We start from the raw sequence: 12,849 nt of genomic DNA, 5'->3' as shown, positions 1-12,849 counted from the left end.
GGGGCACAGGCATCCCGCATCCGCTCTTTTCCGTTTTCCTTTTTCGCGTACCCGCCTTCTCCCCTCCCCTCCTCCAGGCATATACACACGCGTGTACAGAGAGAGCGAGAGAGATAAGAGATCAGCTGCAACGCACACGTCACACGTCACACACACACACACAAGGCACATACATGAACAGACTCACACAAACGCCTACTCATTTCCCTCTCCGCCTCTGCCGCTCTCCCTGGTGCGCACACACACACACACACGCACATGTACGCGAATGGAATGATGAGGAGTGCCTGCCTGTGCGGGTACGAAGTCGTTGTTGGGTTTGCTGCTTCGCGCATGCGGGGAGGGGCACGTGGTTGGAATGCTTCAAATTCAACACGGAGGCGAACGCAGGAGGACATGAAAAGGGCATAAGGTCAAAAGGCCATGAACTTGCCAGAGCAAACAATTCAAAGAGAAAAACCAACAAGCCGAAGAGAATGACGGCGGATACAACCAGAGCAGCTGCCAGTGGGGCTCCTTCTAGGTGTGCATTAGGGACGCGGGTGGGCCCTTGACTTACATGGCGCTTTCACCTTTGTACTTCTGACTCACAGTGGCGCCGCGCAACCCGTGTTCGATGAGTTCTGGTATTTGCCACCGGACTGCTCACCCGGCGGCGGTGAGTAGTAGTATTGAGCGGGCGGGTTCTGCGCCTGTTGCGGCTGCTCGTACTCGGGCCTTCCGCTGTAGTTGTAGTACTCCGGCTGCGCAGTCGGGTAGTTGCCCTGGTGCTGCTGCGGGGGGGCGCCGTAGGAGTACGGCTGACCGCCGGGCGCGTTGCCCTGGTAGTTGTCCTGATACGGTGGTGGAGCTAGGGTGTTGCCGTAGTACTGCTGCGCTGGATACTGCTGCGCTGGATACTGCTGCGCTGAATACTGCTGCGCTGGATACTGCTGCTGCTGATAATCTTGCTTTTTTTGCTCTTTGCGGTGCCTACTCCCCGTAGTCGCGGTCGCAACACCGGAGGCGCACAAACCAATACAGCAACCGCAGAGTCCGGCGCAGAGCGCACAGAGAAGGAAGTCGCCGGCGCTTAATCCGTACTGGCACTCGCGCATGTATACCAGAGGCAATGTCTGCTCAGTCACGTCCACGTTGGCATCATCGGCGCACCGTAGTACGAGGGCGGAGGCGAGAACATCCTGAAGGCTCGAGGTGTTCTGGAGAGGAAGGAAAGTCTCATTGGCTTTCGCATCCTCCGAGGAGGCTGGTGGCCTGAGAATGGCGAAGAAATGAGCGTTGGCCAGCGATTTGCTGTTCGGCTGTCGCCTAGTATCCGAACCCGCGCGACCGCTCGAGGACGACGACGCCATGGCTTCCTGCTGTTGCAAGAAAGACCGGATAGAGTGGATGGTTGTGTAGGGTGACACGCATAGCTTTGTGCCAGGGAGCTTGCGCAGTACCTCTGTCGCCACCGCGACGCCGTTGTCGCCGTCGTTGCGGGCTGCATCCACGGAGAGAGCATTATTGAGCGCTTGCTGCGTCTTGTAGGTCGCCTCTATGCATAGGATAGAGACAAGTGATTCACTGGCAACTCCCATTGGTGCACTGAGCAGCATCGACTCCATTTCACCTCGGTTGGTCATTGTGCAGGCGAGAGACGGCGCAATCAAAGAAAAAGAAAAAGAAAAGCAAACCGAGCAGACGATGGAGGAAGAGGAGGGGCCGACTGAAGATAATAAGATGAGGTGGTGGTTATAAGAGAAGGTATGCAGCTGTTCTAGAAGGGAGAAACCCAAATATAGAAGCGGTGGCAAGTAGAGTTGGTCGGTGGAGGTGAAAGAGAGAGCGAGAGAGAGAGAGAGAGCGTGAGCATCCATCCAACCACACGCCAATCAACAAAATAAAAAACCGGCTCACAAAGGAGAGAGAAAACGCAAGGGGGTGTAGCTGAAAGGCGACTGAGGAGAAGAGAAAGCGAACATCATTCAAAAGTCTGTGGGTTTTCCCATTTCACGTACCTTGAAGGGGGTGAAGAGGGGGGGAAGGCGCGCTGCTCATTGACCTTTCGCCTCTCCAACCCCTCTACTACATGCCTACGCTGCCTTGAAGGCGCACGCACAGCAGCGAAGAAACATAAGAAGAAGTGCGACATGTGCCAGTGTCGCTCAGCGCCGTCTTCCGTGTGTCCTCTTTGTTTCTCTTTCTGTGGTTCTTTTGTTGAATCTCCCGATGAAAAAAAAGTTACACGTGACACTTCCTCACCTGCCGAGCATACAGTGAGGGGGGGGGGAAGGGGAGGAGATGCGAAGCGGGTTGACCTGAGAGATGAAAAAAACGTGCTGAACAGGACAACGGGGAATAGTGTGCAGTAGGTGAGAGCATAAGGTGGAGCGAGAGATGGTGATCTGAGGACACACCAACACACACACACACACACACACACACACACACACGGATGTATATAGCACCGAGCTGGGGACAAAGACAAACGATATCAGCAACAGAGAGAAAACAAGCAGGAGAGTAGGAAGAAGAAACACCTCTCCGGGAAGAGAGAAGAGAAAAGGGCTTCACCTTCGCAGCTGCACACCCTCTTTAAGTAGCCAAAGAAAAGAGAGACTTCATATCAATAAATTCGTAGACCAGGAAGAAGGGAAGAGAGATCGCACAATGCGAGAAAGGAGGCCACGTACAAGGCGGTGGTATAAAGAACACGTGAGGGAAAGAGGCATCTAAGACACTCAAGCACCCGAGGCTGGAGAAGGCTGGTGCCACCCCCTACTCAGATTCGCCGAATAAGTGATGCGCAGCGCCATGGCGTGTGAGCCTCTGTCGCTTTCATCGGCGCAGCTCAACGTGTGCCCCCATTCCACCACGAAAAAGCGATCAAACAGACGCGTGCAGCCACAGTCCGCCTATGCCTCTGCTGCGCCATGGCTTAACCCCGGGTTGTCTAGCATGAGCCGCCTGCCGGTGAATCGGGCCAGGCGTCTAACGTGTGCCCCCCCCGTCTTCCCTCGGACCCTCTTCGCATACGCGCTGCGCGATGGGCGCCAGACGGACCTGGGTGCACTGCATGCCTCAATTCAAGCGTGCAGCGTCCAGGGTCCTGTTCAAGGGCGGAGGCCGTGATATCCGTCGTGTGCGTAGCAGGGAGTGGTGTAGGTGCGCGCCGGGTGGGGATGGAGGAGGAAGTTGGACAGCCTCAGGCTAGGGCCCCGAGTCCCTGTGCCCTTCCTGCATACCACGCTTCTTTCCCAGTCGTGTCAAGCCGCGGCATGCCACAATATGGCACGTGGGCTCTCCACATGGGCGTCTGGTGGACTCGATGGTGTGACTCGGTGTGTGCTATCGTCATGCCACCGCCATCTGCACCTCATCAGCCCACGCGGTCGGATGGAGGCGACGCCGCATGCCTCGCTCCGGTGTGCTTTGCGACTGATTGGTCGGGGCACCGTTGCGCCCTGCTCGCCCACGACTCTCGCACTGCGGACCTCTGCATGCGTTGTGGTGGATGCGATACACCACGCCAGCGGTGCTTGACAGCGTGCGCGCACAGTGCTCGCACTTCTGCGTCCTGGGGCCCGTTTCAGAGCGATGCTGTTGTCGGGGGAGGGGGCTCGCTGTCTTCATCCTCCACCTCTGTGGGCATCGCGGCAGGGGGGTGTCTGGATGGCTTGCTCGCATGTGCTGCGACAGGTGGGACGCTGCCATGAATGTGTGGCCGCAGCGGAATCCCACCTCTCCTGGGCCCGCATGCCTCTGGCAGGATGGGGGGTGTCAAGCGGACGGGGCACAAGGAACAGCCAGAGACGCCTGACGGGGGAAGGCCATGCAGCGCGGGTGAGATGTGCGTAGTCACGCCACCGCCTGCACGATCATAGCGTGAAATGTGGCGCTCAGAGCGCGCCGAGTGGGCCGTGAATCAGGCGCACGAGGTGGGCTCTACCTGTTGAGTCGTCGCCACCATCCAGAGTGGGGCCGCACACGTGCCATCATGACCGCAGGTCTCTTCAGCACACTGCCAGCCCAGACCTCTCCGACCACACGAAGATTCCGCACAGCTGTATACTCGAGAGCAAGTGGCTGCAGGCTGCTTGGCTTCCCCGCAGAGAATGGTGTACGGAGAGCCTGACACCACGCGCTGAGGTGATCGGCTGCATCAGCGAGAGCACGAGCACAGAGCGGCGCAAAGGAAAGTCGAGGCGTGTGCGAAAGTAAAAAGAAGAAAAAAGAAAAAGCAGAAAAAAGGGGGGAGGGAAGTGGCGGGGAGGCAAACAAGGCGAAGACACGATTGCACACTGCGCAGCTCTTCTCTGTGCTCATGTGTGTTGGTGGGTATCGGCCTATGTGCGCTACGCCAATCTTTCTTCTTAGACGTTGTCTCGCTCCCCCTTCGTTGCGAATTTGCAGCGGCCGAGGGGAAAGAAAGGTAGATGGTGGGTGGGTGGCGGCACTAAATCCTTCACGTTGCTGCCGTGGCGTTGCACCCACACACACACACCCACACACTGATTTACACGTGTACAAGTAACATTCGCTACAGATGTCAAGAGCAGAAGAGAGCGACGATTATAAGAAGGGAGAGACGACCAGCGAAAGAAGAGCACTCGAAGAGAGATCCACTAGATGAACAGAAAGACACAGTTTTGAACCACGCTTTTATTCCCGCCGTCTTCCATGATGTCGACATTGCATTCCAGAACTGAGTAACACGGGTAGCCATGAAGGGCATCACTGGTTCAGCGACCTCTCCTACCCCCCTCGTTTCTGTGCGTTCATCCCATTCTAGCACACTCGACCTGCTTCCTAGAAGTGGACAGGAAAAAGAGAGAAAAGGAATCGAACACAGTTGAGTTCGAGGCCAGAGCGCAGAGGTCGAATAGAAGGAAAGGCCCAAGAGGGAGGGAGGGCTGGCGGTAAAGGAGAAAGCGCGGTGCGGTGGAAGCATTGGAGGTGAACAAAGAAGTTTGTGTGTGCGTGTGCGTGCAAAGACAGGGGAGAGTGAATTCCACACGGACGCCCACAACAAGCAAAACGAAGAGCAAATCGAAAGAGAGACGAAAGAGCGCAGCCGGAGGCAGCATACCGGTGGGGTGAGTGGCTACGTACGTACAACGCAGCGCATTTTCGTTCGCTTCGGCTTAGTTTTCGCAACAAGTGTTCTTTTCCAGGCTACAGCTTGGTAACGTTCAGCAGTAGAGAGAGGAACACGAAGGCATCCAGTGTGGCGCCTGGTTGTGTTTAGGGGGGAGGGGATGAGGGAAGCACGTGAAAAAGCCTCGCTTCGACTCGCTGCCCGCAGCTATAGCGGTCTCGGTGTAGATGCGCCCGCAGTGTCCGTGACAGGTTGCTTTGGAATGCCATTCAACTACAGACTCTGCAGCTGATACACCGGGTACGGATTGGCGCTTGGGTATGTATTCGGCGGCATGCCGTACTCGGGCGCCTCGTTGTAGTAGTTCAGCGGCGGTGGCGGCGGCGACGGCGGCGGCGGTGGCGGTGGTGGTGCGTAGTAAGAGGTGCCGTTGCCAGGGTTGTAGTAGTAATTGGGCACACCATTGTCGCCGTTGTTATTGTTGGGCATCGTGTCAACGTTGCTGGGTGACCCATCTTTCTGGGCATTTATACAGCAGCAGATGCTAGCCGCAATGCAGGCGCAGAGGGAAGCACAGCACCCAAGCAGTAGAATGTCGTTGCAGCCAATGCCGAAGCTTGGCTCATAGGAGTAGAGCAGCACTAGTGCGCGCCCCGCAGTGGAAACGTCATCAGCGTAGGCTGAGGGACTCGCAGCCGCTGCCTTCTCGGCCTCCGCATCTTCTCGTCCCAGCGCAGCCGGGTAGGAGTCAGCGGCGCCGACGCTGGCATGACCTGCGGCGAGCTGGTTGCAGTCAGCTTCACTAGCCCCCACCCCAGGCAAAAAGAAAAGCTGCTTGTTCATGCTCAGAGTGGACAACACCATCGAGTCTGGTAGCGTCAGCAGCGAGTTGGAGAAGGCTTTCGCAGAGCCGCCAGACGGTGTGCCATTAGCCGCAGCACCACCAGCGGAGGCAAGAAGCGGATCGCGAATGGCAAGCAAATGAGGCGACAAGGCACTCTTGTCTGGTGTGCGCTGACGCAGGGGACACTGTCCCAGAAGGAACTGCCTCAGATCACCCACGCTTGTGGTGGCGGGAGCGTGCAGGAGAACACCACAGACGTTCTTCGATACCTCTTGAAGGACCTTGGCACGCTGCGCTGGCGGCAGCTCCAGCCACTTGAATAACTGGCACATGTTCTGCTCCGATGCGTCGAGGCAGAAAATAGGAATCGCCGCAGCCGAATCGCTCGCATTGCCGTGAGAGCCAACCGCGCATGTGGAACTGTCCACGCCAGCAGCCCCAGCGCCTGACGCCAAAGGAGGAAAGTTCGGGGTGTAAAGCTCGCCCTGCATCTTCCTGGCGAGCGGATTTGCTCTACCAGCACAGCGAGGCTCGTGACGTTTGGCGGCATCGACGATGCCTTCGTCATTTGAAGGGTTCGCCTGCGAAGAGGAGACTGACTGACCCATTCTCTCGAATGGTGGTGATAGGGACGTGGTGGGGCTTTGGGTTCTGTTTTTTTTTCCTGTGTCTTCTGAACTTGAGTATATGGATGCTAAGTACGATGCCTATAAAGTTGAGACGATCCTAAGCGGCTGGATAAGTGGGATGGATGGGGGAATCTGCACTCCCAACACCTGCACATGCGTGTGCCCGCGTATGGGCAGGTGTGTCGACGAGGAAGAGGCAGCAGGGGAGAGAGAATTACACAGGACAAGCACATGCGATGACGGGAAGTCCATGCAAGGGTGAAACCTGACGAAGAAAGAAAAATTGACGAAGGGGGCTGAGCAGACGAGCTCTTGAAAAGCAACGGTGTGTGACAGTGAGGCAAGGAGCACGCTGGTGCACCGCCTGCGAGCATTACCATCGTCCAGTGGGCCGCAGCACCCCCTTCCGCTTCTCTTCCCCTCCCTGCTCCGTCTCCCTCAATCGCTCTCTTGCTGCACGAGAGGTCTTCATTGAAAGCGAGGGCATCTGTGTCCCTCTCCCCGTGCCACGCGTGGCCCGCTCACTCTTTCCCTCACACAGAAAACAGAAGGAGAGAGAGAGAGAGAGCAATAATTGACACATTTTGATTACCTGCGCGCCTGCAACTGTGTGGGCGTATCCGAGTACTCCTTTTTCTTTTCTGCTCTACGTGTACATGTGGGAAGGGATGGAGGGGGGTCTTCAAGAGGGATCCGAGGCAGAACCACCCTTGGAAGGGCACGGAATGACCATAATAGAGGCGTTTTGTAAGACAGAAGAGAGTGAAGTAAGTATGGGAGAAGAAAACAGCGGGGACCGAAGGTAAACCAGATAAGAAGCGGGGGAGGGGGTGCTGCGCCGTCTGCACGGTAGCACAGAGATGCCGATGAACGTGCGTGTGTGTGTGTTACGGGGGGGGGGGTACCGAAACAACCCCTTAGGCGAACAAAACAAAAAAATGCGAGAGGGTACGCGCGTGTTGTGAGGTGTTGTTGCTCATGTGATCAAGTTTCTGGAGTTCAATACGGTTCCTTCCATTCTACTCATCTTCGCTTACGCTCTGCGAGGTGAAGTTTCCACCCCTTCGCTTTATCAACGTATATACAACGGATAAAGAGGCATGGGTGCCGCTTTGCGTGGTGTGGTGTCCTCCTGTGCGTGGGCAGCTACATCCATCAGCACTTGCCACGCATATGCCGACAGAGAAGGAGGCAGAGGGAGCGGCAACAGGGAGCCGGGAGCTATTCGCGCGACTACTGGGGCTTCAACCACGGATATCGCTGTAGCAACTGCGCTCGTGCCTGGGCCGTAAAAGGAGGAATACCGCTGGCGCCGCTTCCATTCCCAGAGGACACCATCAGTCGCGCTAAGCCATCCGCATCGAGGTCGACGAGCATGTTCGCTGCCACAGTTGCACAGAGCAGCCGCAAGGTAGACATCCCCAGCCTCGAGGCCACTTCCAGTACCTGGCACAAACGTGACCACATCCGTCGACGGTTGGCGAGTGAGAAGCACTCGGCGCGCTGCTGGGAGAGTGCAGCGTCGTGTGCGACAGCCCCCTGGCGCTTTTGCTGGGTCTCCCCTTTCGGCAGTCGTACTGCAGAGGCGCCACCGAGTAGATCAACCCACGCCCCGTATTCCACCAGACGGAGGGAATCCACCTGCGACCGCTCTAGCCCCAGGAGTTGACACAAGACGTAGTAGTGCTCCCACGTCGAGAGGGCGTAGAGGTCTTGAAAGTTCAGCGGCCGCCGCAGCGAGGACGGAGTGCGAGTCGAGGAGGAGGGCAGGGGCGTGAAAGATTGATGGGCCACGGTTGCCGTGATGGCCGTAGTGACGGTGCAGTCAAAGGCGTAGAAGTACTCCAAGTATATCGCCAGCACATGGAAGACATCTCCATCGAGAAACGGAAGTGGAATCACCACGAAAGGTGACGACGACGGCAACGCGACAGCCGCAGCGGAGTTTGTGCCGGCTTCATTGCCCACTCCACAAATCTCACTGGGACCACCATCAAAAGCGTCTGCCAGCAACTCGCGCAGTGCTGGGCATCCTACTTGCAGAATGTATGCCGGACACATATAGCACACCAGCGCCGGTGAGGCCTTACCAGGGGAGCTGTCAGCGGAGGCCAAGGGTGCTGGTACCCCTACTTTGAGAAGAACCTCCGTGGCATAAAAACTACTGCTAGTGGTAGTGGTGCCCGTGCTTGACGCTGTGGTTCGCTGTGGAGTTTGGTTTAGCTCCTCAGCGCCGCAGCGACGAATGTGGCGCAGCACAAAAGACGGCCCGGCTACGACATCCATCGAAGTCCGCGGGAGAGGTGAAGAGGGGGAGTCGGCCAACAGAACGAGAGGCCTGCAAGAGAGAAAAGAGGGGAGTAATCGTCACTCGCTCGCATCGGAAGAAGATGAGGAGGAAGGAACGTTGCACAGAGAGGTGGGGCAACGTATTCATCGTCTGATAGGCGCCCTCGTCTCCCAACCACGCACCCCTCTACGGCGCTTTCGCCCTCTTCCAGCAACTCCGTCTCGAGGGAGAGGAAACAGCAAGAAGAGGGTGGTAAAGGGAGGGGGGGGGGGAAGAGGCGCAGGCAGAGCCCACTTGGCTGGGAAGTGAAAAGAGGCCCGGGGGGAATGTCAGCAACATTCTGGCACCTGGCAGTACAGAGACGACGGTGAGCACAGACGGAGGAGAGCGGCGGGGAGGGGGAGGAGTGAGCGGAGGTCGTGGAAGTTGCAACGAAGAGGCACCGAAAACCAAGAGCAGCGCGTGTAAGTACAGGAAATGTGAAAGACGTCAGAAGATCGGGGCGGCCAAGAGAGTAGAACTGTTGGTGCAACAGAGAAAGTGACGGTGATGGCGGTACAAACTCTGACACACACCCCAAGTCGGCTGGAGAGCTGCATTAGCTGCGACCGGCACCGCTTCTCATCAAAAGGGATGCCGTCCATTGACCCCCGCCCCCTTTGCCACCTCTCCTTTGTCTACCCTCCGCTGTCCCTCACGTCTATCCCATTTCCTTGCCTCCTCTCTACCGTTTAATGCAACCCTACCTCGGCTCACACTGCAGCAGTCTCGTTCAGCCCCGCTTCGTCCCCAGTCACACAGAGGTGAATCACTAGCCCTTCACTCCTTTCAGTTCTCACCCTTTCCCCGTCTTCATCTCTGGATCCTCTCCCTGTACGCTGCTGGGTTTCCTTGTTTGTGTGCGTGTGTGTGGTTGGGGGGGGGGCGAGCCGCCATGGCCTTCACTTCATATATATTTTTGGCGTTGCCGTTTTGTTTGTTTGTGCATTTCTTTTTCGTTCATCTCACTATTTTTGACACTTTCGTCATCATCCAGCGCACCAAACAGAGCACACACACACACATACACTCAAGAAAAGGACAACAACACGGAGGAAAAAGAAAATACATACACTCTGAGCGATGCTCAGGGCAATCACCTTACACACAGACACTGACACAGTCAGACCAACCGACCAAACTTCATACACGAAGCCAGAGGAAAGGAAAGGGGAAGGGGAGGGGGGGGGGCGGCGGCACAGCGAGTGAGCGAGAGAAAAGCGTCAACGTACCGGCAACTAACAAGAAACCGCCACATATCGGCAACACATAGAGAGCCTAAGACGCAAGAAGAGCGACACAAGAAACAGCGAGAGAAAAAGACGACAGGAAAACGAAGCTACACCGGCACGTCACTTCTACAACATCGTCAAGAAAGCCCCGGAGAGAGAGAGAGAAAAGAGCGCACGCGACGACAAAGTGATGGAAGAAGAGAAGGGGAAAGAACCACCACCAACATGCGAAACGGAAATGAAGAGAAAACAGAAGGCGAGAGAAACCAACGTAATCGTACTCGAGAACTGCACGTACTACAGACTGAAACATGCAGAGGCGCACAAACACAGACACACAAAGCGACACCCGCATACATACAGTAAACGAAACTAAAACGCCAGAAAACGAGAATGGGTGGTGGTGGTGGTGCATAAGGGGGGAAGAAAAGAAAAAGAGGATAGGCGTTCGTATCGAGATTCAACTCACACGTGTCTGTGAGTGAGTCGTTGTGTGTGTGTCCGCAAGAGAGTGAGAAGGATAGACTCAAAAAAAAAAACGACTTCCAAAGCAATAGAAACAACACCTTTCGAAATAATAATAAAAACTGTGACAGCACCAGAACATCAGGGAAGGGAGGGGGAGTTGGGAGTTGCACGCAGGCAGCGGGCAAAGCTGACTGACCACACATGCACGCCCGTCAGAAAACAACAACGCGCATAGGTGACTTTTGCTATCCAACAGCCTATCCATGCCATCTAGACTTCTCCTTTTTGTGTGTTTTTTTATGAGCTTTACTGACACGCGTATACGCATCTCAAGTGCACTGCAGGATGTGCATGTGTGTCTGTCTCTGTGTGTGTGTGTGTGTGTGTGCCTATATCTGCACGTGGGCAGGTGCGATGGTGGCCCATATACACACACATAGACATGTGCGTATTAAGCACACACGCCCATCAGCTCTTCTCTCTCCTTCACTCCGCTTCTGCTAAACCATGCAAGTACGCATCTCTTTCCCTTCTCACATATCCCGCATTCTTTTCTCATTGTTTTGCCTACCGTATGATAACAGACTCCTTCCTCTCTTCTTAGTTATCTAATGCCCCTCGGGGTTTCATCCTTTGCTTTCTTGGCTTGCTGGTGCACCCCTCTATCTGAAAACATCCTTCGGTTTGCTTTCGTTTGCCTTCCTGTCACAGAGAGGAGGGGAGTCATAGCGAGATGAGCAGAGATAAAGTAGGAAATTAACGAGGGTTGCGGCAAAGGAGGAGTACGTCCAGTCCACTCATGCATGCATGTGTCGCCTCTTCTCCGGTGACGGCTTGCAGCAGCTTCCCGTTATTATTCTTTCTTTTCTTTTTGGGTGTGTGTGTGTGTGTGTGTTTTTCTTTTGTTTTACGTTGCACCGCCATCGGAGACAAAAAGAGAAGCAAACAAAAAAATGGAAGGCGCACGCGACTGCAGAATCCAAACTGAAGAACACGAGATACGTAAGACGTATTCATGCGCGCACAGAGAGACCATGAGCCTCCTCCTCCACCGCCCCGCACCCCCCCCTGTTCCCCTGCGTGACAGTAAAAGGGGGAGAAAATCGAAGGGGAAGTGGGGATGGAGAAAGACCCATGCTACACCTGACGGGGTGCGAGAGCGTGGCGCCCTGGTCAGTATGCGTGTTTCTCTACCTCGGCCTGTAGGTCGGAATGCATGTGCTTGAGCCACAGAGAAGGAGGAAGGGTGGAGGGGGGAGGGAAGAAAGCGCTGGCTATAGAGTTAGTCACGATACAGTTGCCATGACACGAGAGAGAAAAGAGGAAGCAACACCGGGGGTTGTGTGGCTGTTTTTAACAACCGGAGTTTCCGCATTGACACATACAGGCTCATGTGAAATAGCGACAGCACGGGCACATGGCAATAGAGAGACAAACAGCTGAACAGCAAGAGAGAGAGAGAGAGGTGACCACATCAACACACACACACACACACACACACACATACAGATGTACACGTCAGGGGGGGGGGGCAGACAAACCATGGGAAGCAGACGCGCATAGAGCGAATAGAGAGGGTCTTATACTTGGATAAAGGCGAAGAGCACACAATGCACTGAGAGCAAGGAAGGCAAGCGCTTAAAAACGAAAGATATCGGACAGTCGACATGGTGATGTGTTGCGCGCATGACACCGTCTGACAAAATTCTGCCTGTCCCCCCTTCTCTTGCTTCTATGCGCACCGCAGGCTCTCTTTTGCTTCCATAAGTCTGCATTCATAGGCAGAGGGTGGGTTTACGGCGCAGGAGTGCCTGCGTGGCATCCGGTATCTTAATCGTCTTTTCTCGCCTCATCACTCCTCGTTCCCCCACACATGCCACACAACAACAAAGACGCCAAGTAGAGAAAAATAACAAAGAAAGACGCAGAAAAGAAACATCCGCACAGACGACGCACGCACACACACACATACACACGCACACAGACGTTGAAAGAGAAGGCAATACAGGTGAAATTACACATACAAAGGTGTGCAGAACAACAGGAAGAAACGGCTTGGTTGACACACAGACAGACGTCAAGATACCGTCCTTCTCTCCCTTTCACCACACACACACACACACACACACACACACACACACACACACACACACACACACGAGGAGACTACTACGACGAACGGAACGACAGAACTAACAAACGACGGGACGAAGGAACGGGAGGGACGACCAGTAGGAACGAGCGTGACGGAGGGGGGAAGGGGTAAC

At 55.4% G+C, this 12,849-nt stretch overlaps 3 protein-coding genes across 3 annotated transcripts, besides 2 other annotated features; all 3 read right to left on the bottom strand.

The window, feature by feature from the left end:
• Positions 1-587: 587 nt before the first annotated feature.
• LPMP_250800 (hypothetical protein) lies at positions 588-1,580 on the bottom strand (the record flags this gene model as incomplete). Its single annotated transcript, XM_010701348.1, has 1 exon — positions 588-1,580. One exon carries the CDS (start codon positions 1,578-1,580, stop codon positions 588-590), a length of 993 nt encoding a protein of 330 aa, XP_010699650.1.
• A 1,254-nt stretch (positions 1,581-2,834) lies between these two features.
• Positions 2,835-3,896: a repeat region.
• Positions 3,897-3,928: 32 nt separating this feature from the next.
• Positions 3,929-4,134: a repeat region.
• A 1,219-nt stretch (positions 4,135-5,353) lies between these two features.
• Positions 5,354-6,532, bottom strand: LPMP_250790 (hypothetical protein; the record flags this gene model as incomplete). Its single annotated transcript, XM_010701347.1, has 1 exon — positions 5,354-6,532. The coding sequence occupies one exon, from the start codon at positions 6,530-6,532 to the stop codon at positions 5,354-5,356; it is 1,179 nt and encodes a 392-aa protein (XP_010699649.1).
• A 1,254-nt stretch (positions 6,533-7,786) lies between these two features.
• LPMP_250780 (hypothetical protein) lies at positions 7,787-8,839 on the bottom strand (the record flags this gene model as incomplete). Its single annotated transcript, XM_010701346.1, has 1 exon — positions 7,787-8,839. The coding sequence occupies one exon, from the start codon at positions 8,837-8,839 to the stop codon at positions 7,787-7,789; it is 1,053 nt and encodes a 350-aa protein (XP_010699648.1).
• Between the last annotated feature and the right edge of the window lie 4,010 nt (positions 8,840-12,849).

Source organism: Leishmania panamensis, assembly GCF_000755165.1.
Source record: "Leishmania panamensis strain MHOM/PA/94/PSC-1 chromosome 25 sequence".
Lineage (NCBI taxonomy): Eukaryota > Euglenozoa > Kinetoplastea > Trypanosomatida > Trypanosomatidae > Leishmania > Leishmania panamensis.
Note: the sequence above shows the minus strand (reverse complement) of the source record. Positions and strands in the feature narration are given on the sequence as shown.